General features: G+C 50.9%; 6 protein-coding genes across 6 annotated transcripts; 3 read left to right on the top strand and 3 right to left on the bottom strand.

Moving 5' to 3' along the window:
* The first annotated feature begins 945 nt into the window (after positions 1 to 945).
* Positions 946 to 2,113, top strand: K460DRAFT_415126 (uncharacterized protein). Its single transcript, XM_040937720.1, has 2 exons — positions 946 to 1,804; positions 1,858 to 2,113. Exon 1 carries the CDS (start codon positions 1,218 to 1,220, stop codon positions 1,800 to 1,802), a length of 585 nt encoding a protein of 194 aa, XP_040791150.1. The 5' UTR covers positions 946 to 1,217; the 3' UTR covers positions 1,803 to 1,804; positions 1,858 to 2,113.
* Positions 2,114 to 2,886: 773 nt separating this feature from the next.
* On the top strand, positions 2,887 to 5,025 carry K460DRAFT_279741 (FabD/lysophospholipase-like protein; the record flags this gene model as incomplete). The annotated part of the gene is made up of 2 exons (XM_040928352.1): positions 2,887 to 3,083; positions 3,141 to 5,025. The coding sequence occupies 2 exons, from the start codon at positions 2,887 to 2,889 to the stop codon at positions 5,023 to 5,025; spliced, it is 2,082 nt and encodes a 693-aa protein (XP_040791149.1).
* A 329-nt stretch (positions 5,026 to 5,354) lies between these two features.
* Positions 5,355 to 6,584, bottom strand: K460DRAFT_375424 (2-dehydropantoate 2-reductase; the record flags this gene model as incomplete). The annotated part of the gene is made up of 3 exons (XM_040934770.1): positions 5,355 to 5,546; positions 5,636 to 6,303; positions 6,389 to 6,584. 3 exons carry the CDS (start codon positions 6,582 to 6,584, stop codon positions 5,355 to 5,357), a joined length of 1,056 nt encoding a protein of 351 aa, XP_040791148.1.
* Positions 6,585 to 7,005: 421 nt separating this feature from the next.
* Positions 7,006 to 10,485, bottom strand: K460DRAFT_375423 (uncharacterized protein; the record flags this gene model as incomplete). Its single annotated transcript, XM_040934769.1, has 7 exons — positions 7,006 to 7,080; positions 7,131 to 7,196; positions 7,246 to 7,346; positions 7,403 to 7,478; position 7,920; positions 8,356 to 8,946; positions 9,035 to 10,485. 7 exons carry the CDS (start codon positions 10,483 to 10,485, stop codon positions 7,006 to 7,008), a joined length of 2,361 nt encoding a protein of 786 aa, XP_040791147.1.
* A 553-nt stretch (positions 10,486 to 11,038) lies between these two features.
* K460DRAFT_353547 (uncharacterized protein) lies at positions 11,039 to 12,256 on the bottom strand (the record flags this gene model as incomplete). Its single annotated transcript, XM_040931722.1, has 3 exons — positions 11,039 to 11,495; positions 11,547 to 12,046; positions 12,095 to 12,256. The coding sequence occupies 3 exons, from the start codon at positions 12,254 to 12,256 to the stop codon at positions 11,039 to 11,041; spliced, it is 1,119 nt and encodes a 372-aa protein (XP_040791146.1).
* Positions 12,257 to 13,047: 791 nt separating this feature from the next.
* On the top strand, positions 13,048 to 15,295 carry K460DRAFT_364581 (cytochrome P450). The gene has a single exon (XM_040933027.1). The coding sequence runs from the start codon at positions 13,195 to 13,197 to the stop codon at positions 14,800 to 14,802; it is 1,608 nt and encodes a 535-aa protein (XP_040791145.1). The 5' UTR covers positions 13,048 to 13,194; the 3' UTR covers positions 14,803 to 15,295.
* Positions 15,296 to 15,455: the final 160 nt, after the last annotated feature.

The following is a 15,455-nucleotide window of genomic DNA, read 5'->3' as shown; positions in this document are numbered from 1 at the left end:
GAAGGTTCTCTTTAATGAAGACAAAAGAAGGAAATATCAGTCCTTAAACCGATTCCGATGTGCGTCGCGTTCATACAAAAGGCTCACTTTGCTCTTTACTCATGATGGTATTAGGTCCATCAACTTACCACGATTCTCCCCGTTCGCTTTCATGAAGGCGCGTCTGTCTCCAACGGGGAGACTTGCGTACTCTCTTCCAAGCTCCGACTCCTCGGGTATATAATATATGTGCAGGTCGATAACCATGCCATGCCTTGTGGGTCGCTGGAGCTTCTTGCTAGCGGATTGATCAGACGGTTGACCTGAGGACGACGGAGGTGTTTGTTCATCTGCTGGTTGGCTCGAGGACGCAGATTGTTGCTCTTGCTTTGACTGATCAAAGACGCCGGCCACATGTTCATTCAACGGCTGGATCGAAGCCATAGTGGCTGGGCAGAGGGAATATTGTTATAGACGCTGCAAGCTTAGCAGTAGATGTTGGATCGACAGCTGTATCGTTGTTCTCTAGGAGCTGAAGCTTCGCCAATCTCACCCCTGCTCAGCTTGGCCTTCACCGACCAGTCGCCTAGAAGTCATTGTTCTCCGAACTGTCGCAGCAGCAAGACTATATCCCAAATGTCTTTCTAAATCAGGTCTAGAGGTCCTCATGTGTACACTACTGTGGTGTCGTCATCAATCGTTCATGCCTTTCGTGTTGCGCCGACTCCGCACATTTCCCACTACACCACTACACCATGCATGCTCACTCATATTCAGCTCATCAGCCCAAGTTAACTAGCGCCCAGTTTCGAATGCAGCTACTTTCTCACCGTCGTCGATCGTATTATGCGTTCGCATGGGCGATCGCGACGCAGGGTAACTATAGTCCCCAGCCACGCAACCGTCCCAGCCAGCCTATTTTCCTCTAGCACTCTCCCACCCAATGACAGCTGCCTTTCTCTGTCATGTCCTCGCAACTATGAGGTGAGCAAACCAGGTTTACACTGACCGACGTTTCCACGATAATCCCACGATAAAGGTTCTGGAGGTGGCGGGTGACCCCGCCTCTCTGTTTATCTAGTCCATGGAACCCTCACGCGACGATACTTGTGTCTTGATGCTTTGTCTACAAGCTCACCTGCCTAACTATATTCTACTAATAACCTATCTGTGTCACTCGCTAGTGGTTGAACGTCGTCTTGAGAGAACCTGCAAATCACGGTCGACAACCTGAAGGGATGGCATACACTGGGACGCTGCGACGGACCCCTCCGCTACCACACCGAGATCCAATTCGACACTTCTCCCAATCCGAGAAGCTACCTGCTCTACTAGATGGATCATACCAGATCGAGGTAGATCTGTTGCCAAAACCGTTGTTCTGCAGAAGGATAACACTACCGTCGAAAGCCCTACACGTCTCTACTATGGAAATTCCATCACCCATGTCATCAGACACCCGATCTTCACCTGCATCATCTATTTGCTCCTCAGATGCAAGTGTGTCTTCGTCACCACCATCTACGCCATCAACATCTGCTCCCAGCTCACCAGCATCACGAACGCGATCTCTGACGTATTCTTCTCCACCTTCGGCATGGTTCATCCCACCAGTTGCTCCAGACCCTACTCCCAAGCAATCATTGAGGAGGAGAAGAAGCCCTAGACAAGAGACACTGAGGAGTTTAAGAGCGAAGGAGTCCGATGCATGTTTACAGAGGATGTGCGATCAGCGAGTGTCAGCCTACCTCGACGGATCCATGTTCGAATGCAAGAAGCCGGGTTCAAGGCTAGCGATGGAAATTGTTGGTTGGGAGAAGTGATGGTGAGTCTTCAAACCCCTCCTTTGTGCAAGTCGAAAGTACTGACTCTTTGCAGGTAATTGCTAGCGTAACCACCGTTGACATGGTTGCCTTGCTGAGTATGACTGATGAGTACGACATTGATGAAAGGAGGTATGTATAGCTTAAGGACGATCATGATACCACGTTCGGCGTTCTGATGACCCTTAATTGTGTTTTAATGGTCCCCCAAGGCGTACGGGGAGCAACGCTCATGTAATATCAGCAATGGAATACAACACCAGGACTCCAGTTCTATCCAAATCCTGGCCCCTTTAGTGCCAACCCCAGGCGATATTTAGTCACATGTGCACGCCGCAGAGCCTCAAGCGCGGTCCATGCAGAGCTTACATCAGCCAGGCTGCCTCCTGCTGACCTCCATTGCAACACAGCTGAGGGCGCAGCTGCATCGCGCAGCAACAAGTATTGGCTAAGCATCTCGCAATTCGCTGAGCATTGGTTGCCTTCTTCTCTGCTACACTTCGCTCTTTGGCTCGCTATTTGGCACGCAAAATGCCAATCGATGCATTTGAACTCAATAATTAGTGTGGCTGCGCCGCATATCCGTGATGGCGCAGCGCGTAGCCAAACGTGTGCAAGGCGCCCCTCACTAACGCTCCAGCGGCAAGCAATCGCCTACTTTTGGCCCCTACTTTAGGACCCCGTGCTGCAGATGCAAAATTAGTGCACACCGCACTGCGAAATGTGTTACAAAGTATATAGGGTAGTTTGGCCCCAGCTTCTCATGATTTCCGTGGTGGAAGGCGTCACCTGGGTTACTTCTGCAACCATCACAGCCCATTAGGCAACAGAACCAGAGGGGAAGAGGACAACTGACTCACAACCCTCTCGCCACAGCTACACGTAATTGCGAGAGGCCTCTAGGGGAGTAGATATATAAGGGTCGAGATCTACGGTCAAAGTCGATTACATTCGAGTGCCGCACGATTCATCCAAGCAAGCACCCGAGAAGCAACCTCAAGTCACCCAGGCTGCTCGACAAAGGTATTGAAGGAAAGTTGACACTTCTGAGAAAAATCGCCTGTCTAGGCTACAAGAAGACACCATGGAGCTCTCGAACTCGGAAAGAAACCCACAGGCGCCGTTGCGCTTGCTATCGTTAGACGGAGGAGGAGTAAGAGGATTATCATCGTTGATGGTCCTTGACGACCTGATGGAGAACATAGCACTCGAAGAGAAGCGAATAGGTCGGCGAGCACAGAACAACCACGATCCTCTGAAACCGTGCGACTACTTCGATCTGTAAGTGTTGATCCACCTATCAAGCCTCAACAGTACAAAACGCTAATCAACCCATAGCATCGGTGGCACATCTACTGGCGGCATAATTGCCATTCTTCTGTCACGGCTACGCCTAGATTGCAAGCAGTGCATAAGTATCTATACAAAGTTGGCTGAGAAAATCTTCAAACATGACCGGTCGTTCAAGGCTTTTGGCATGAAAGTTCCAACTGGCGCTACTCGTTTCTCAGGCGTTGTGCTGGCGAATGCCATCAAGTCAGCCTTGAAGGATCTGGGATACAATGAGAATGAGCTCATGTGGGATGAAGCACTCTTTGAAGAAGTTGAAGAAGCCAATGACCTTCCAAGAGATAGCATATGGGCGGATCAAGCACCCGACGTCTTGATTTCCGAGAGCCCAGTGGCTACCATCAAAGCCGCCGAGGGCGCGTTGGCTTCTGGACCACCAGGACAAGCACAGAACGCTGTCAACGCATCGCGAGCTGCGTCAACGTTATACAGCGATAGTCCTTTCTCTCCAAAGAGAATGCCGTCCCGGAGCGATACCTGGAAGCTGCATCCAAGGCAATCGGTCCACAGGAAAGCAAACGCGAAAGGCTGTCGCGGCTTTGTACTTACATCTCTCAAGAACGCTCTCGGACTGCCAAGGATACTCTCAACTTACGATCCGAATGACCGGACGACGCGGATTTGGGAAGCTCTAAGGGCTACTTCTGCAGCCCCGACGTTCTTCGAAGAGATGCAATTCGGCACTCCTAAAGTCACTTACCTCGACGGTGGTGTAGGCTTCAACAACCCATGCGCGGAAGTTGACTACGCTGCAAAAGCCCTTTGGGAAGGGCGTTCGATTGGAGTCATAGTTTCAGTCGGCACTGGTCTCCAAAGCATACCCAGCGTCAAGAAGATGGCTTCATGGCTACCGTTCGGTCTCGGAACTGACATTTCTTTGGCCTCTGCTTTAGCAGGCATGGCCACCAGCACCGCACGAGTTGATAATGAAATGAAGCGTATGTACAACAATTCGGACACCAAATACTACCGCTTCGACGTCGACCGCGGCCTCGCAAACGTCAGTCTCGAGCAGTGGATGAAGGAAGATGAAATGGCTTCGCTCACAGAACAATACATGCGCGACGGGCAGCAAATCCGCAACGCAAAGGAGTTCGGCGAGATCATGGCGAAGCTCTCCGCCCTACCACCAAAATTCGAAATCGGAGCTACGCACTTCCGCCTAGGTATCGACGGCCGCGGCCTCATAGACCAATCTTTCCAACTCATCAATGTCGATTTCAAAACTGGCATGCCGCTAGGCGTCGTCTCTCAACTCTCAGACCTCCCCCGCATGTCACAGTTCCGCACTTCATCTCCTAGTGGGGAGGGTGGACTGACAGTAGATGAAGATGGCCGTTTGAAGAAAGTTTACCCTGTAGCAGAGGACCTCGACCACGATGGGCGAAGAGAAGAAGCAGCAGTCTACCAATGCGTCTGCGCCGACAACGTCTGCCTGAGAACGATCAAGAGCGGCATACCACAAGGTAAATACAAGGTCCAGTTTATCGTCGCTTTCCACAATACCACTGCGTCCAACTCTCCGCCTCACGACCTTGTCTTTAGCGTGGGTAAGCCATTCGACCCAACTACGTTCAAGAGTCGTTTTGTGGATGCAAGGATTACACCGGACGTTGTACCCGTCCTACTACATCCTGATGCAGTGAGAGTCCGTGTAGGTAAGGAGCGATATGAAGGAAACAAGGGGAAGGGGTGGCAGGAGATTGAAGGAGACGTGGAGGTTAGTGTGGGACTGGATGGGGCGCTAGGTTTCATTGTAAGTAAGAGATATAAGAAGGGTGTTTCTGTTGATGGGTGGAGCTTCGGCGGTGTGAGGCTGGAGCCTGTTTTCGGAAGTGCAGGGTTGCTAGGAAGTCCGTGGAGCCTGAAGTAAGCGAATGAATATAACTGTTGTGAGAGACTGCAGGTGAAAGGGATGTAGTTTAAAGGAGTTAACCTAGGGGGTGGCGTTGCGTTTGGTCATTTTGCTTTTATCGATCGGGGACCTTTGATGCATGTTTAATGATGATCAGAATCAGCGATACAAATAGTGAAGAAATCAGACATCATTCTCGAGCCACGGTTTCAATTCAGATACTAAGCATTGAGTTTCAAAGCTTTCCAATTGGAAAAGCTTTTATCTTCCTCTTCTTTATTGTGCCATGGTTAATCGTCACTTTCAAATCACCCCCATACTAAGCCAACCAACATACACACTAAGAGTCAGCCTATCGTTGTCTCTGATCCGTCCGCACTCTTCTTCGGAATGTCTACCAAGCCTCTCTCGTCTCTAACTCGCCATTGTATCGCCCTCGCAAGCTGATATAGCACTTCAAGGGTCGGCATTGGGACACCCGCATTCTTGCCCTCCCTAAGCGGCTCGCCTACTAGGTTTTCAAATTCAATGAAGTTGCCCTGTCAATGTCAGTTATAACTCCACGACCCACTTGCTAGAAAATAATCTAGAATTTGAGCAGAAAAAGCCGGTCGTGGGGACAAAATACCTTCTCCAAATCCTGCTGCATACTCGGCTTCAAATAGCTCTCCAACGGATCCGCATTAATCGTCCATTCCACGATGCCCTCATCCAACTCCACCCCTGCGCACGCTTTCGCCGCGGCAACAATCTCTTTCATTGCAGGCTTCACCAAGCCCTCCACTCCTCCATCCGCAAGTCGTATCCTCCCAGAGTCCAGCCCCGTGATCGCACAGATAGGGTTGAGACTAGCGTTATACACAAGCTTCTTCCATCGGTCATATAGCACATCCGGACTATACGTGACATCTGTCTTCCCACTCTTCCCGTACAACTCGACAAACTCCTGCGCTCTCCTCTCCCCAACGGCAGGGTTGATATTTGAAGTCTTAAACGCACCAACCTTTAGCTTCTCACCCTCGCCGTGGATAATGTGGCCCGGGGAGGGCTCATCACTACCGATCATGGATATGCCAGAAAGAACAGGTATGTTTGGATGGGAGGTAACGAAGGGCTTCTCGATGTTAAGGCCATTTTGGTAGAGGAGAAGAGTTGTGCGGTTGCTGTTTTTGGGCAAAGCGGGGGTCACAAGGTCGAGTGCGTTGGGTGAGATGTCGGGAATGTTTTTCGTAGCCAGAATAACATAGTCGTATGGCTGTAATTCTTCTTCGGTGATGTTGGGAACGGTCTTGCGCACTAGTCTAATGTTAGGTTATGCCGGGGCGTCTCCTCCACGAACGTTGTCATGAACCGAAAGAGAAAGAAGATGTTAATAACACACCTACACTAGGTCTCCAAGCCTCCAAGACCCCGTGATCGCAACTCTCGATGTGGTATCCGTGCTCTTTTACGACATTATAGTTCGACCTGAGCACGATCGTGACCGTAGCGAGACCGCCTGCTTCGAGGTTGAGAGCAGCAATGGCACCAACGGCACCGCCACCTATGATTAATATACTCTTCTTTGGGTTGGCCATTGTATGTTGTGGTGCACATGGGACAGTGGCTTATGTCGAATATTTGTTGGAGACAATGTCAATAAGTAGGCATGACGCGTTAGTGGGGTGGAGGGGTAGCTATTGCAAGGTACATGACTCCGTTCCGAAGCCAAATGCGATAGCAATATCTGCCTCGTGCAAATCATCTCACATAAGTATATCTAAGAAGCAGGTATTGCGGTCCCTTCAATCGAGCTCCATTTAATGCATATGTGTAGGTTACAGTCCGTTAATTCGTGACCGGTGGCCTTCATCCCCAGATTCTCCGTCTGACGTTTATCTCCATTCCTATCGCAGTGATGGTTGATGCATTGCTTGAGTCGAATGTAGAGCCGTCCATCCCATCCGCCTGAAGACTACGCCGAGAGCCCAGCAAAAGAGAGAGAAAGAAGGTACACGCTTAGAAGACGAGGGCGGCACCCTTGGTCTTCTTGTCACCACCGAGCTCGAAGTGCTTGCAACGCTTGAGGGAAAGCTATACGGTATTAGAAAAAGAGGTGATGGCATAAGATGTGGGAGACATACCTGTGCCTTGGTCTTGCACTGTGTGCACTCTAGACGGAGCACAACCTTCTTGGTGGTTTTCGCCCTCTGCACATCGTTAGCGTCCGCCCCGCGAGATTCGACAGAACGATCGTACCTTGTGGAAAACGGGCTTGGTCTGACCACCATAACCGGACTGCTTGCGATCATAACGACGCTTTCCTTGCGCGAACAGCGAAGCCTTTCCTGCCTTGTACTCTGCCAAATTCTCAGTATACGACACGCGGATGGTAATTAGATGAAGGACTACTGACGGGTGACCTTGTGCTGGGTGTGCTTCTTGCAGTCCTTGCCCTTGCAGTAGGTTCGTCGGGTCTTGGGTACGTTGACCTGAAAACAGTATTGTCAGCACATTACAAACATAAATTTGGTTAAAAATCTGGCATCGCTATTTGGACAGCTTGCGATACGAGTGAGTGAGATGTTGTAGCGGACATCGCCTGTTTGAAACCTGGACGTGCAGCGAATACGGGGGTATAGGATCGAAGATCTTGAGTGACGAGCCAACCTCAGCTTCAAAGCGACCGGGGTGGTTAAGCTTCACAGGTCAGAGATTAATACTGCGTGGTATTTTGCAGAATCAAGCGAGCCCGGAGTCGTATGTCTTATGGCTGTCGCCACTCTCCGCGTCCAAAGTTATGCCATCTTGTCTCTCGATCCAACACATTGTAGCGCAATAGACCCTCAAAATATTTCCCCCCCATGCCATCCAGAGGGCATCTCCATGCTCTGTGTTGTCCTCGTTGCAATGTTGCCTCGATGGTTTCGTACGCTCGGAGGTATCGTAGTCGTCATCGATCCATCGTCGGTCGGCGCTCACTCGTGTTGCAGCTGTCCAAGATATGCAAATGTCAGAATTGGGGTGTTACTCACCATTTTGACTGATTTTCCTGTCGATTAGTGGGAGCGACGGGTTGGCGGTGGTGATGATTTGCAGGTCGCAGTGCTTGATCGATATTGCTAGCGTGTGGGTGCTCGGCTATCTTACTAAGCAGACTTTCATTTGCGCGCACTAGCCACAGCGCAGATTTTGGCGGCCTTGATACACGATAAAAAGGCACGAGCTCAAGAACTTGTTTCATAAGATGAAGGTGTCAAAAATATGATTGCATTGTGGTATCATGCGAAGCAAGCCAAGTCCTCCCGGCACACGTTGCCGCCAAATCTCAATCTCATACAAAGTGACATAATAAAGAATATCAAAGACTAGTAGATCGGTCGGCCCTCGTCCCATTTCTGGGCCTCTTTCATCTCCTTGCCCGTGGAAGGAGAGCTGTTGTTCATCGCAAGACTGAACCGGCCGCTCTCTCGCGTGCCGCTACTCCGTCCATCTTCAAGCAATTTGATAGGCCCAATCCATTCCCACATACGGGCAACATCACCGCTGTTGGTTGTCCGGACGGCTGCACGGATGTTTGAATTGAACTCGACCTTCTTCTGCACTCTCTCCCAAAGTTTTTGCCTTCGTGAGGACGAAAATTCGTTTCGAAGTACATCGTCTCGTAGTTGAGCCATGCTGATACCTTTCTCGGGATAAGCACCAGGTTCTTGACAGCTCAGAGCAGCTTGGTTAGCTAGCCGATCGAATGCATCGCTTGCAAGCTGCTTCGCCCGTGCTTCCATGGCACGACTTTTGGTGATTGAGTACTTGCCATACGAGCCTGTTGCGACGAGGAAGATGATCATAACAATTTGGAGAAGATATCGTTCAAGAGATTGTCGGAGGGATCTGCGGACGCTGCAGGAGAGGGAGAGCTCTGCCAGGGATGTTGATGCGAGCCTTCGTCTGCCGGATGTTCTGTGTCCACGGAAAGGTAACTGATTAGTACAGTCCCCCGTCAGAGATGTTGCACCATTGGTCGAAGACCGGAAAGGATAGTACTTACCCATCGGTAGTTTCGACGACCTCCTCTCGCATCGTCAGCTCAGGAAAGGCTCTGTCGAAGAGCTCGCTGAACTCTTGATCCGTCAAGCCCTTACGCTTCTGGGTGGTCATTTGCTGCTTGAGGTCCTCTTCGCTCACTTCAGGGCTTTCTACTGTGTTCCCTTCGTCGTCCAGCTCCCCACATTCGTACTGCGCCTTACGTTGTCTCAGAATCTGTACGGCTCGATCGGCAACTCTAGTGACTTTCCGTGTCTTCTCACTGTCCGGTTCGCATGTCGGTGGGAGTGGGAGCAAGCCATTCAGGGACAAAGGGTGATCTTTCCTGATGAAATCAGGGTCGCACCTAAGGTCCAATCCTCTGAAACACTGTGCATGCGGTGGACAAGGCTCGCACTGTGGAAGGATATTGCTCGCCCAATCTGGCACCTCCACACCGGCGAGGCCCGTGGCTTCTCGTCCAATGCCGCAAAATCCCACAGCGATCTTCTCTTGCCGCCACACTCCTCCAAAGACAGCGGCAGCCGTTAGTAGTAGCGTTCCTGACATAGCTTTTAGAGTACTAGAAGCCTTGGAAGCCTGCTTGCGCCGTCGTGGAGGCAGAATGTCGACCTCTCCCTTCTTAGCGCGCTCACGTACCATCTCCAACTGCTCTTCTGGCGTGAACTCTTCGCCTATATCAACAATGTCATCGTCTTCGTACTTCACACGCGGATCTGCCACGTCGAATGTGCCCCGAGTCGGTACAACAATGCCTTCGTCCAGCTGTTCAGCGTTAGGCTGAAAAGTTTTGCGGCGATGTGCGTCGCTCTTGCGCTTCTCTTTGTGCTCAAAGCCCATAGTTCGCCGTCGACGATCGCGTGCCGCTGATTCTGGCATCGAAGGAGAACTCCCGCTTTGGAAAGGGTTCTCCTGCGTAAATGGGCTGCCCGCATCGTTTCGATGCCATGCTTCGGGGTCGTCTGTTGGTTGCTGCAAAGCTGGTGTGACACTCTTCCGTGTACGTCTTGCAGCAGGTCGCTCATCCACCTCGGGCTCAAGTGCTCTACTATGCTTCGCAGGTACCGCACGAGAGGGCGTCTTCGAACGTGGTGTAGGCGCAACCGGTTCTAAATCTTCTGTGGTCGCGCGCGTTGTTCTGCGCGTGGTGCGTCTCGTTGTCGTAGGCGGGGGATCAAGAACTGTCTCGTCCTCGGTATCCACTGTGCTCGTTGAACTAGAGGGGACATCCACGATGCCCCGCGTTGATCGCTTTGTATGTGCATGCGCCCTTTGTACTTTCGCTGCCTGAGGAAGGACAGCATCGTTGAACAGACTCACTAGCACCGGCTTCTTCGCAGAGGAGGGGTATGTAACGCCATGTTTGAGCAGGATACTCCGCAGCTCAGGCACCGTGATTCTGTTCGCGTCGACATCTGTATCAAAGTACCAGTATTCCCCCCGAGCATCAGCCATAGTTGTTTATTATCGGATGGTAGATCAAAATCCGGAAGATCGCAAACTTGTCGAAGGTGAGTTTGCAAAGGGCGACGCAAGACGTAAAATGACTTGAGGCGTGCGACAACCTTGGAAGCGGGCGTGGGCGGCGCCTGGAGAGAGCTGGCTGTGAGTGGAGTGAGGAAACTCTGCGTAGCTTGTTTGTGATGTCACCAAGGCAACTGCGACCGAGGCCTGGTCCGTGCGCCCTGTCATACCTCATTGTCGACCTTGTCCTGGGCGCTACTGCGATATCTTTGGTGGACTTTATAGAGTATCAACTATTAATATAATTCTACAGCGAGTTAGTCAAGAGCTTCCTATAAATGCACGTAATGTAGATATAAGTTAAGATCGTTTCATTTGCTATTCGAGTAAGAGACTGTGTAAAGATCTATGGATCTACGTAAGGCTGCGCAGGCTATATCTGCGCAGGCCTAGGCCCAGACTACCTCGTTAAGCGAGGTCGTCTGTTCGAATCTAGTTGTAATATGTGACCTACTTACAGTATAAGGTACGTTAGTGTTAGTGTTCAACCCCTCTCTGAAACGTTAAAGGACTGCTTTACTGTAATACCGTGACCCTTGATGTGACCGCTCCTCTCGTGCCAATTAAGCGAATCCTGATCTTCCTCGCTTGCATCTCCAGGCATAGTGTCCCGCAAAGCCGAAGCATCAGCACGATGCTGTAGTCCAATCGGTCTAAGCCACAGGTCGCTGGTATCGTCGTCTAGCCGCTCAAACCCATCATCACCCACCTCCTTCGGACCAGTGGACTTGGCCCCAGTATTTACAGGCTTCTTGCCCGATCCGTACGGGGTTGCTGCGGACTGGCCGAGAAGTGGACGCATCATAGGGACAGAGGCGAGGACAACGGCAAGGCAGGGCTCAAGGCCACTGAAAATGTTGGCTTTGGGGATGGTGAAAGTAATGTCCGTGAAATCCATGGTGGACAGGATGGAGATGCGGAGGGCGCTGATGACGCAGGTTCTACTCTCGGTTATATTGAAGGTCGCAGTGAAAGTTCAGTGTTCAACTTACAAAGTACCCAAGCCAAAAACGGTAATGAGGGTCACTTTTTTGTACGTCGCCATCTGCAGTTGATACAGCGGGCGCATGGGCAGGAGAAGCACTATGACATCGGTAATGAGGTTGATGATCCCAGTGACTGTAAACGAGGTAACCTGGTCGCCGCAGCTTCCACCAGGTATCGCTTTGTCCCAATTGAACGCGAAAGGACGGCAGATGAAACAGCCAGCGAGGATAGTCGCAATTGTCCAAGCAATAATGATGAATATGGTCGCATAGGAGCTCCACACAACCCATCGAATTGGGAAGAGTTTAAGGTATAAGTACAGAATCGATATCTTGGTGCAGCTGAGGCTCAACACCCAGAGAAACTGCAAGGGTATAATGAGCTGCGATAGCTTGGTGATGGGTTCAAGGCCGTATTCGAGTGCAATTTCTGTGACGTGACCGTACCCAATGCCAGCTTGGAAGACACCTGTAATGCTCACTGATTGCAGGCCGACGGCGAATATCTAAGTCTTGTCAGCAGTGCCGAAGGTCGCGAATACCAGAGGCCTTACGCAAGCGGCGATGATGAAATAGTCGCTGGGTGTCCATCTCTTGTGAGCGATCGCATGGGCGATCAATCGTAAACTAACTGCGATGACAGCGAGAACTGAGACGCTAAAAGCTACGCCCAGCACTGCCTTTTGGCTCGAGGTTTTGACGGGGAATATAACCATGTTGTTGTGCAGCATAAGGGACGCAGGAGGCTTAAGCTCGGGTATATAATCCGTGAGCATAACGTCGGAGTCGCGTTTTCTGTATATAGAACTAAAATCTCTGGTGTAATTTCCCGTGCTGAGCTAGTTACCTTAGCTGTTCCTTCAGGATTCCAACAAGATCCTCCTGCAGGGCCTACAGGGCCTACAACGTATGGAGGAACCAGGAGAGTAAATGTTTTATGTAGATCCTTCACAGACCACGGCCAGGATCAGTTGCTATCAAGTCATTCTGCTTACATAGACGCATATACCCAGTAGGAAGCCTTGCCCTCTCCCATTAGCTAGCTAAGTAGTGTTAGGCCACTCATCCCACGAGCTTATCTTAATCAGGTTAACAGTGGGTAATAGTGGGTAATATAACAGAGTAATGATCAACAGACCCATAAAATAGGGAGTTCTAACGTATAGAGAGGCTGTATGGGGATGCTCTGTAAAGTAACTGGTCGGCTATGATACGATTCGCAATATGGTGTAGACACAACCGCGAGTAATGCATGTTGCGCGACACAAGACACGAAGAGTTTCATGTGTCCTATGCTTACTCTTAAACACATTCATATCAGGGCTTCCCCGCCTCATTCGCTCACCAGATGTCAGGTTGGCTGCCGTGTCTAGTGCCCTCTGGCCCGAGAAACATTTTGGATCTTGCCCAATTCTGGTCTAGTGAGTTTAATAGTGGTAAATTCCCAGCCGTCCAGTCGCGTGAAGATGAGCCCACTTCGGCAGCCACTAAAACGACGGGGATATTACTCTACGAAGCACCATTCTGCCGAACTTATTCAGGGTTAGGTTCGCGGATCACGATCCTGAGTAATGTCGTGCATAGTATTTGTCTTTTTAATCTTCTCTCTTCAAGTGGTTGTGTCCCACGGTTTTGCTAAGGTGCTTCTTCAGCCATGTCCAGCTCTACTGTGACCATCCTCCTAGCCGTAAGCGCACTGACGGCGCTCTATCTTTACACCAACCGGAAGAGCCATGATGCATCCGAGAAGCCCTTGGTTAAGCTGCCCCTCATTGGTGATATTCACAGCTCCCCAATTGAGAAACCACTGGTAAACTGGAGCGCATGGTCCAAAAAACATGGGCCGATTACGGTTCCCAAGCTCTTTGGAATTGTACCCATTGTCGTGCTCAATTCGTATGAAGCTGTCACTGAACTCTTCAGTCGTCGCAGCCAATGGTACAGCAACCGACCTGCCTCCGTGAGTATGGAAATGATTACTGGGGCCGAACCAGGGCGCTCTCGATTTACGCTGATGCACGACTATGACGATCACCTCAAGCTGCATCACCGCATTCTCTCACCAAGTCTTGGTGCGCCTGCAGCAAGCAATTACCAGCCGCTTATGGAACTTGAGGCCAAGCAACTGCTCTTCGACCTCATCACGACCCTAAGCAAGGCTGCCGATGGTTCCACAATCAGTACGAAGACCATATACCCTCTGCTCGAGCGCACCCAGTCCAGTGTGATCCTCGCCCTCCATTATGGTCTCCGCATCCCCAAATTTGAAGAACCAATCCTCCACGAAGTCATCGACATCCAAGCAAAAGTCACCCATCTCGCCGCAAACCCGCAGCTCCCAGATCTTGTGCCCTTTCTTCGACACCTACCCGCTTTCATCTCTCCGTGGCAGCAATATGCTGACAAGCTCTACGCCTCCCAAGTCAATCTCTACATGCGCCTCTTCCACCACGGTAGAGACGCACCAGGCTGGAACGCGACAAAGCAAGCCATTGCAACCGCACCGAAACACGCTCCCGCGGACTCTCCAGTGTCGGATCTTGACATTGCCTTCACGCTCGCAACATCCATTCAAGGTGGCATGGAAACGTCTCCGCGCCAGATTCTCTGGCTATTCATCGCAGCAATCCAGCATCCTGGGTTTATAACCCGTGCGCATGAAGTATTAGATGAAGTCGTCGGTCGCGAGCGACTCCCTAGGTTTTCAGACCGCAATAGCCTCGCCTACGTTGACGCCGTCGCACATGAACTGTTCCGTTGGCGGCCCATTGCTCCAGGCTCGATTCCGCGCCGTGCTGACCGTGCGGATGAATATGCCGGCGTGAAAATCGCCAAAGGCGTCACCATCATGTCAAACGCATGGGCCATCGGCCGTGACGAGAAAGTCTTCGATCCTTCCCTCGGCGATGCGCAAGACTTCGTTCCTGAGCGCTGGCTGCGTGATGGAAAGGTTCGCAGCGACCTTCCACTCCCTGTGTTCGGCCAAGGTCGAAGAATCTGCCAGGGAAAGCGTGTCGCTACTGACGGAACATTTTTGAACATCGCGCATTTGCTTTGGGCGTTCGATGTGGAAGCGCTAGAGGGTGAAGAGATCGATCCATGGGCAATGGTAGTTGTTGGGTTCATGACTGAGCCGAGGCCGTCCAAGTTCCGTCTCAAGCCTAGAGGGCAATGGGTACTTGATGTGGTGAAAGGGGAGTGGGGAAGTACCGAGAAGAGCTTAGAGAGAGTGATGGGCATTGCTAATGACGTAGAGAGGTAGCTTCAATTTAGTCTTGTTCCATCACCATCGGGATAGTAGGGGTCAGGAAATTGAAAAGACAATAACAAGTCTACCCAAAGGCGCCCTTAAGCAAACATATTCTCGTTGAAAACATCTACGTTAGGAGGAAATCGTCACCTACATCTCCTCTATCGCAATACATGAGTTAACGCTTCCCCCAGTTCTCAAGCTAACAAAAGCTAAGGCACAGTACATCATGGGCTCAGGAACTCTATTCCAGATTCCCTCCGCTACCCAGCGCCTTACCGTCGCTTCCCATACCGGCATCAAGTCTTGCGTTCTCGCCTCATTCCGAAACCACAATGCCACAGCTTGGAATGTATCGTTACTGAAAATATCCTCCATAGGATAGAACCTAAGTTTGTCCATCTGTAAATCTGCAGTTCTAACGCGCCTTTGGCCGCCAATTTCGTCATTGGTCCACTTGTCCGCCTGACACAAGATATAGGCCCGTATATTCATCCATTCCCAGCTTATCTGCCAGAATCCTTCCATTTCTGGCCAGAGATCATGCAGTTCATCGCCTCGTAAGATTTCTGAGAGAACCGACCTCATTATAATGAGATTACGGCTTCGGCTGGCCTTCCACTCGGCGATGACAGTGGAGGCGCTGAAATTAGAGAGCTTACACT

This window comes from Cucurbitaria berberidis (assembly GCF_010015615.1).
Source record: "Cucurbitaria berberidis CBS 394.84 unplaced genomic scaffold K460scaffold_2, whole genome shotgun sequence".
Lineage (NCBI taxonomy): Eukaryota > Fungi > Ascomycota > Dothideomycetes > Pleosporales > Cucurbitariaceae > Cucurbitaria > Cucurbitaria berberidis.
This window is presented reverse-complemented; position numbering and strand designations above follow the sequence as displayed.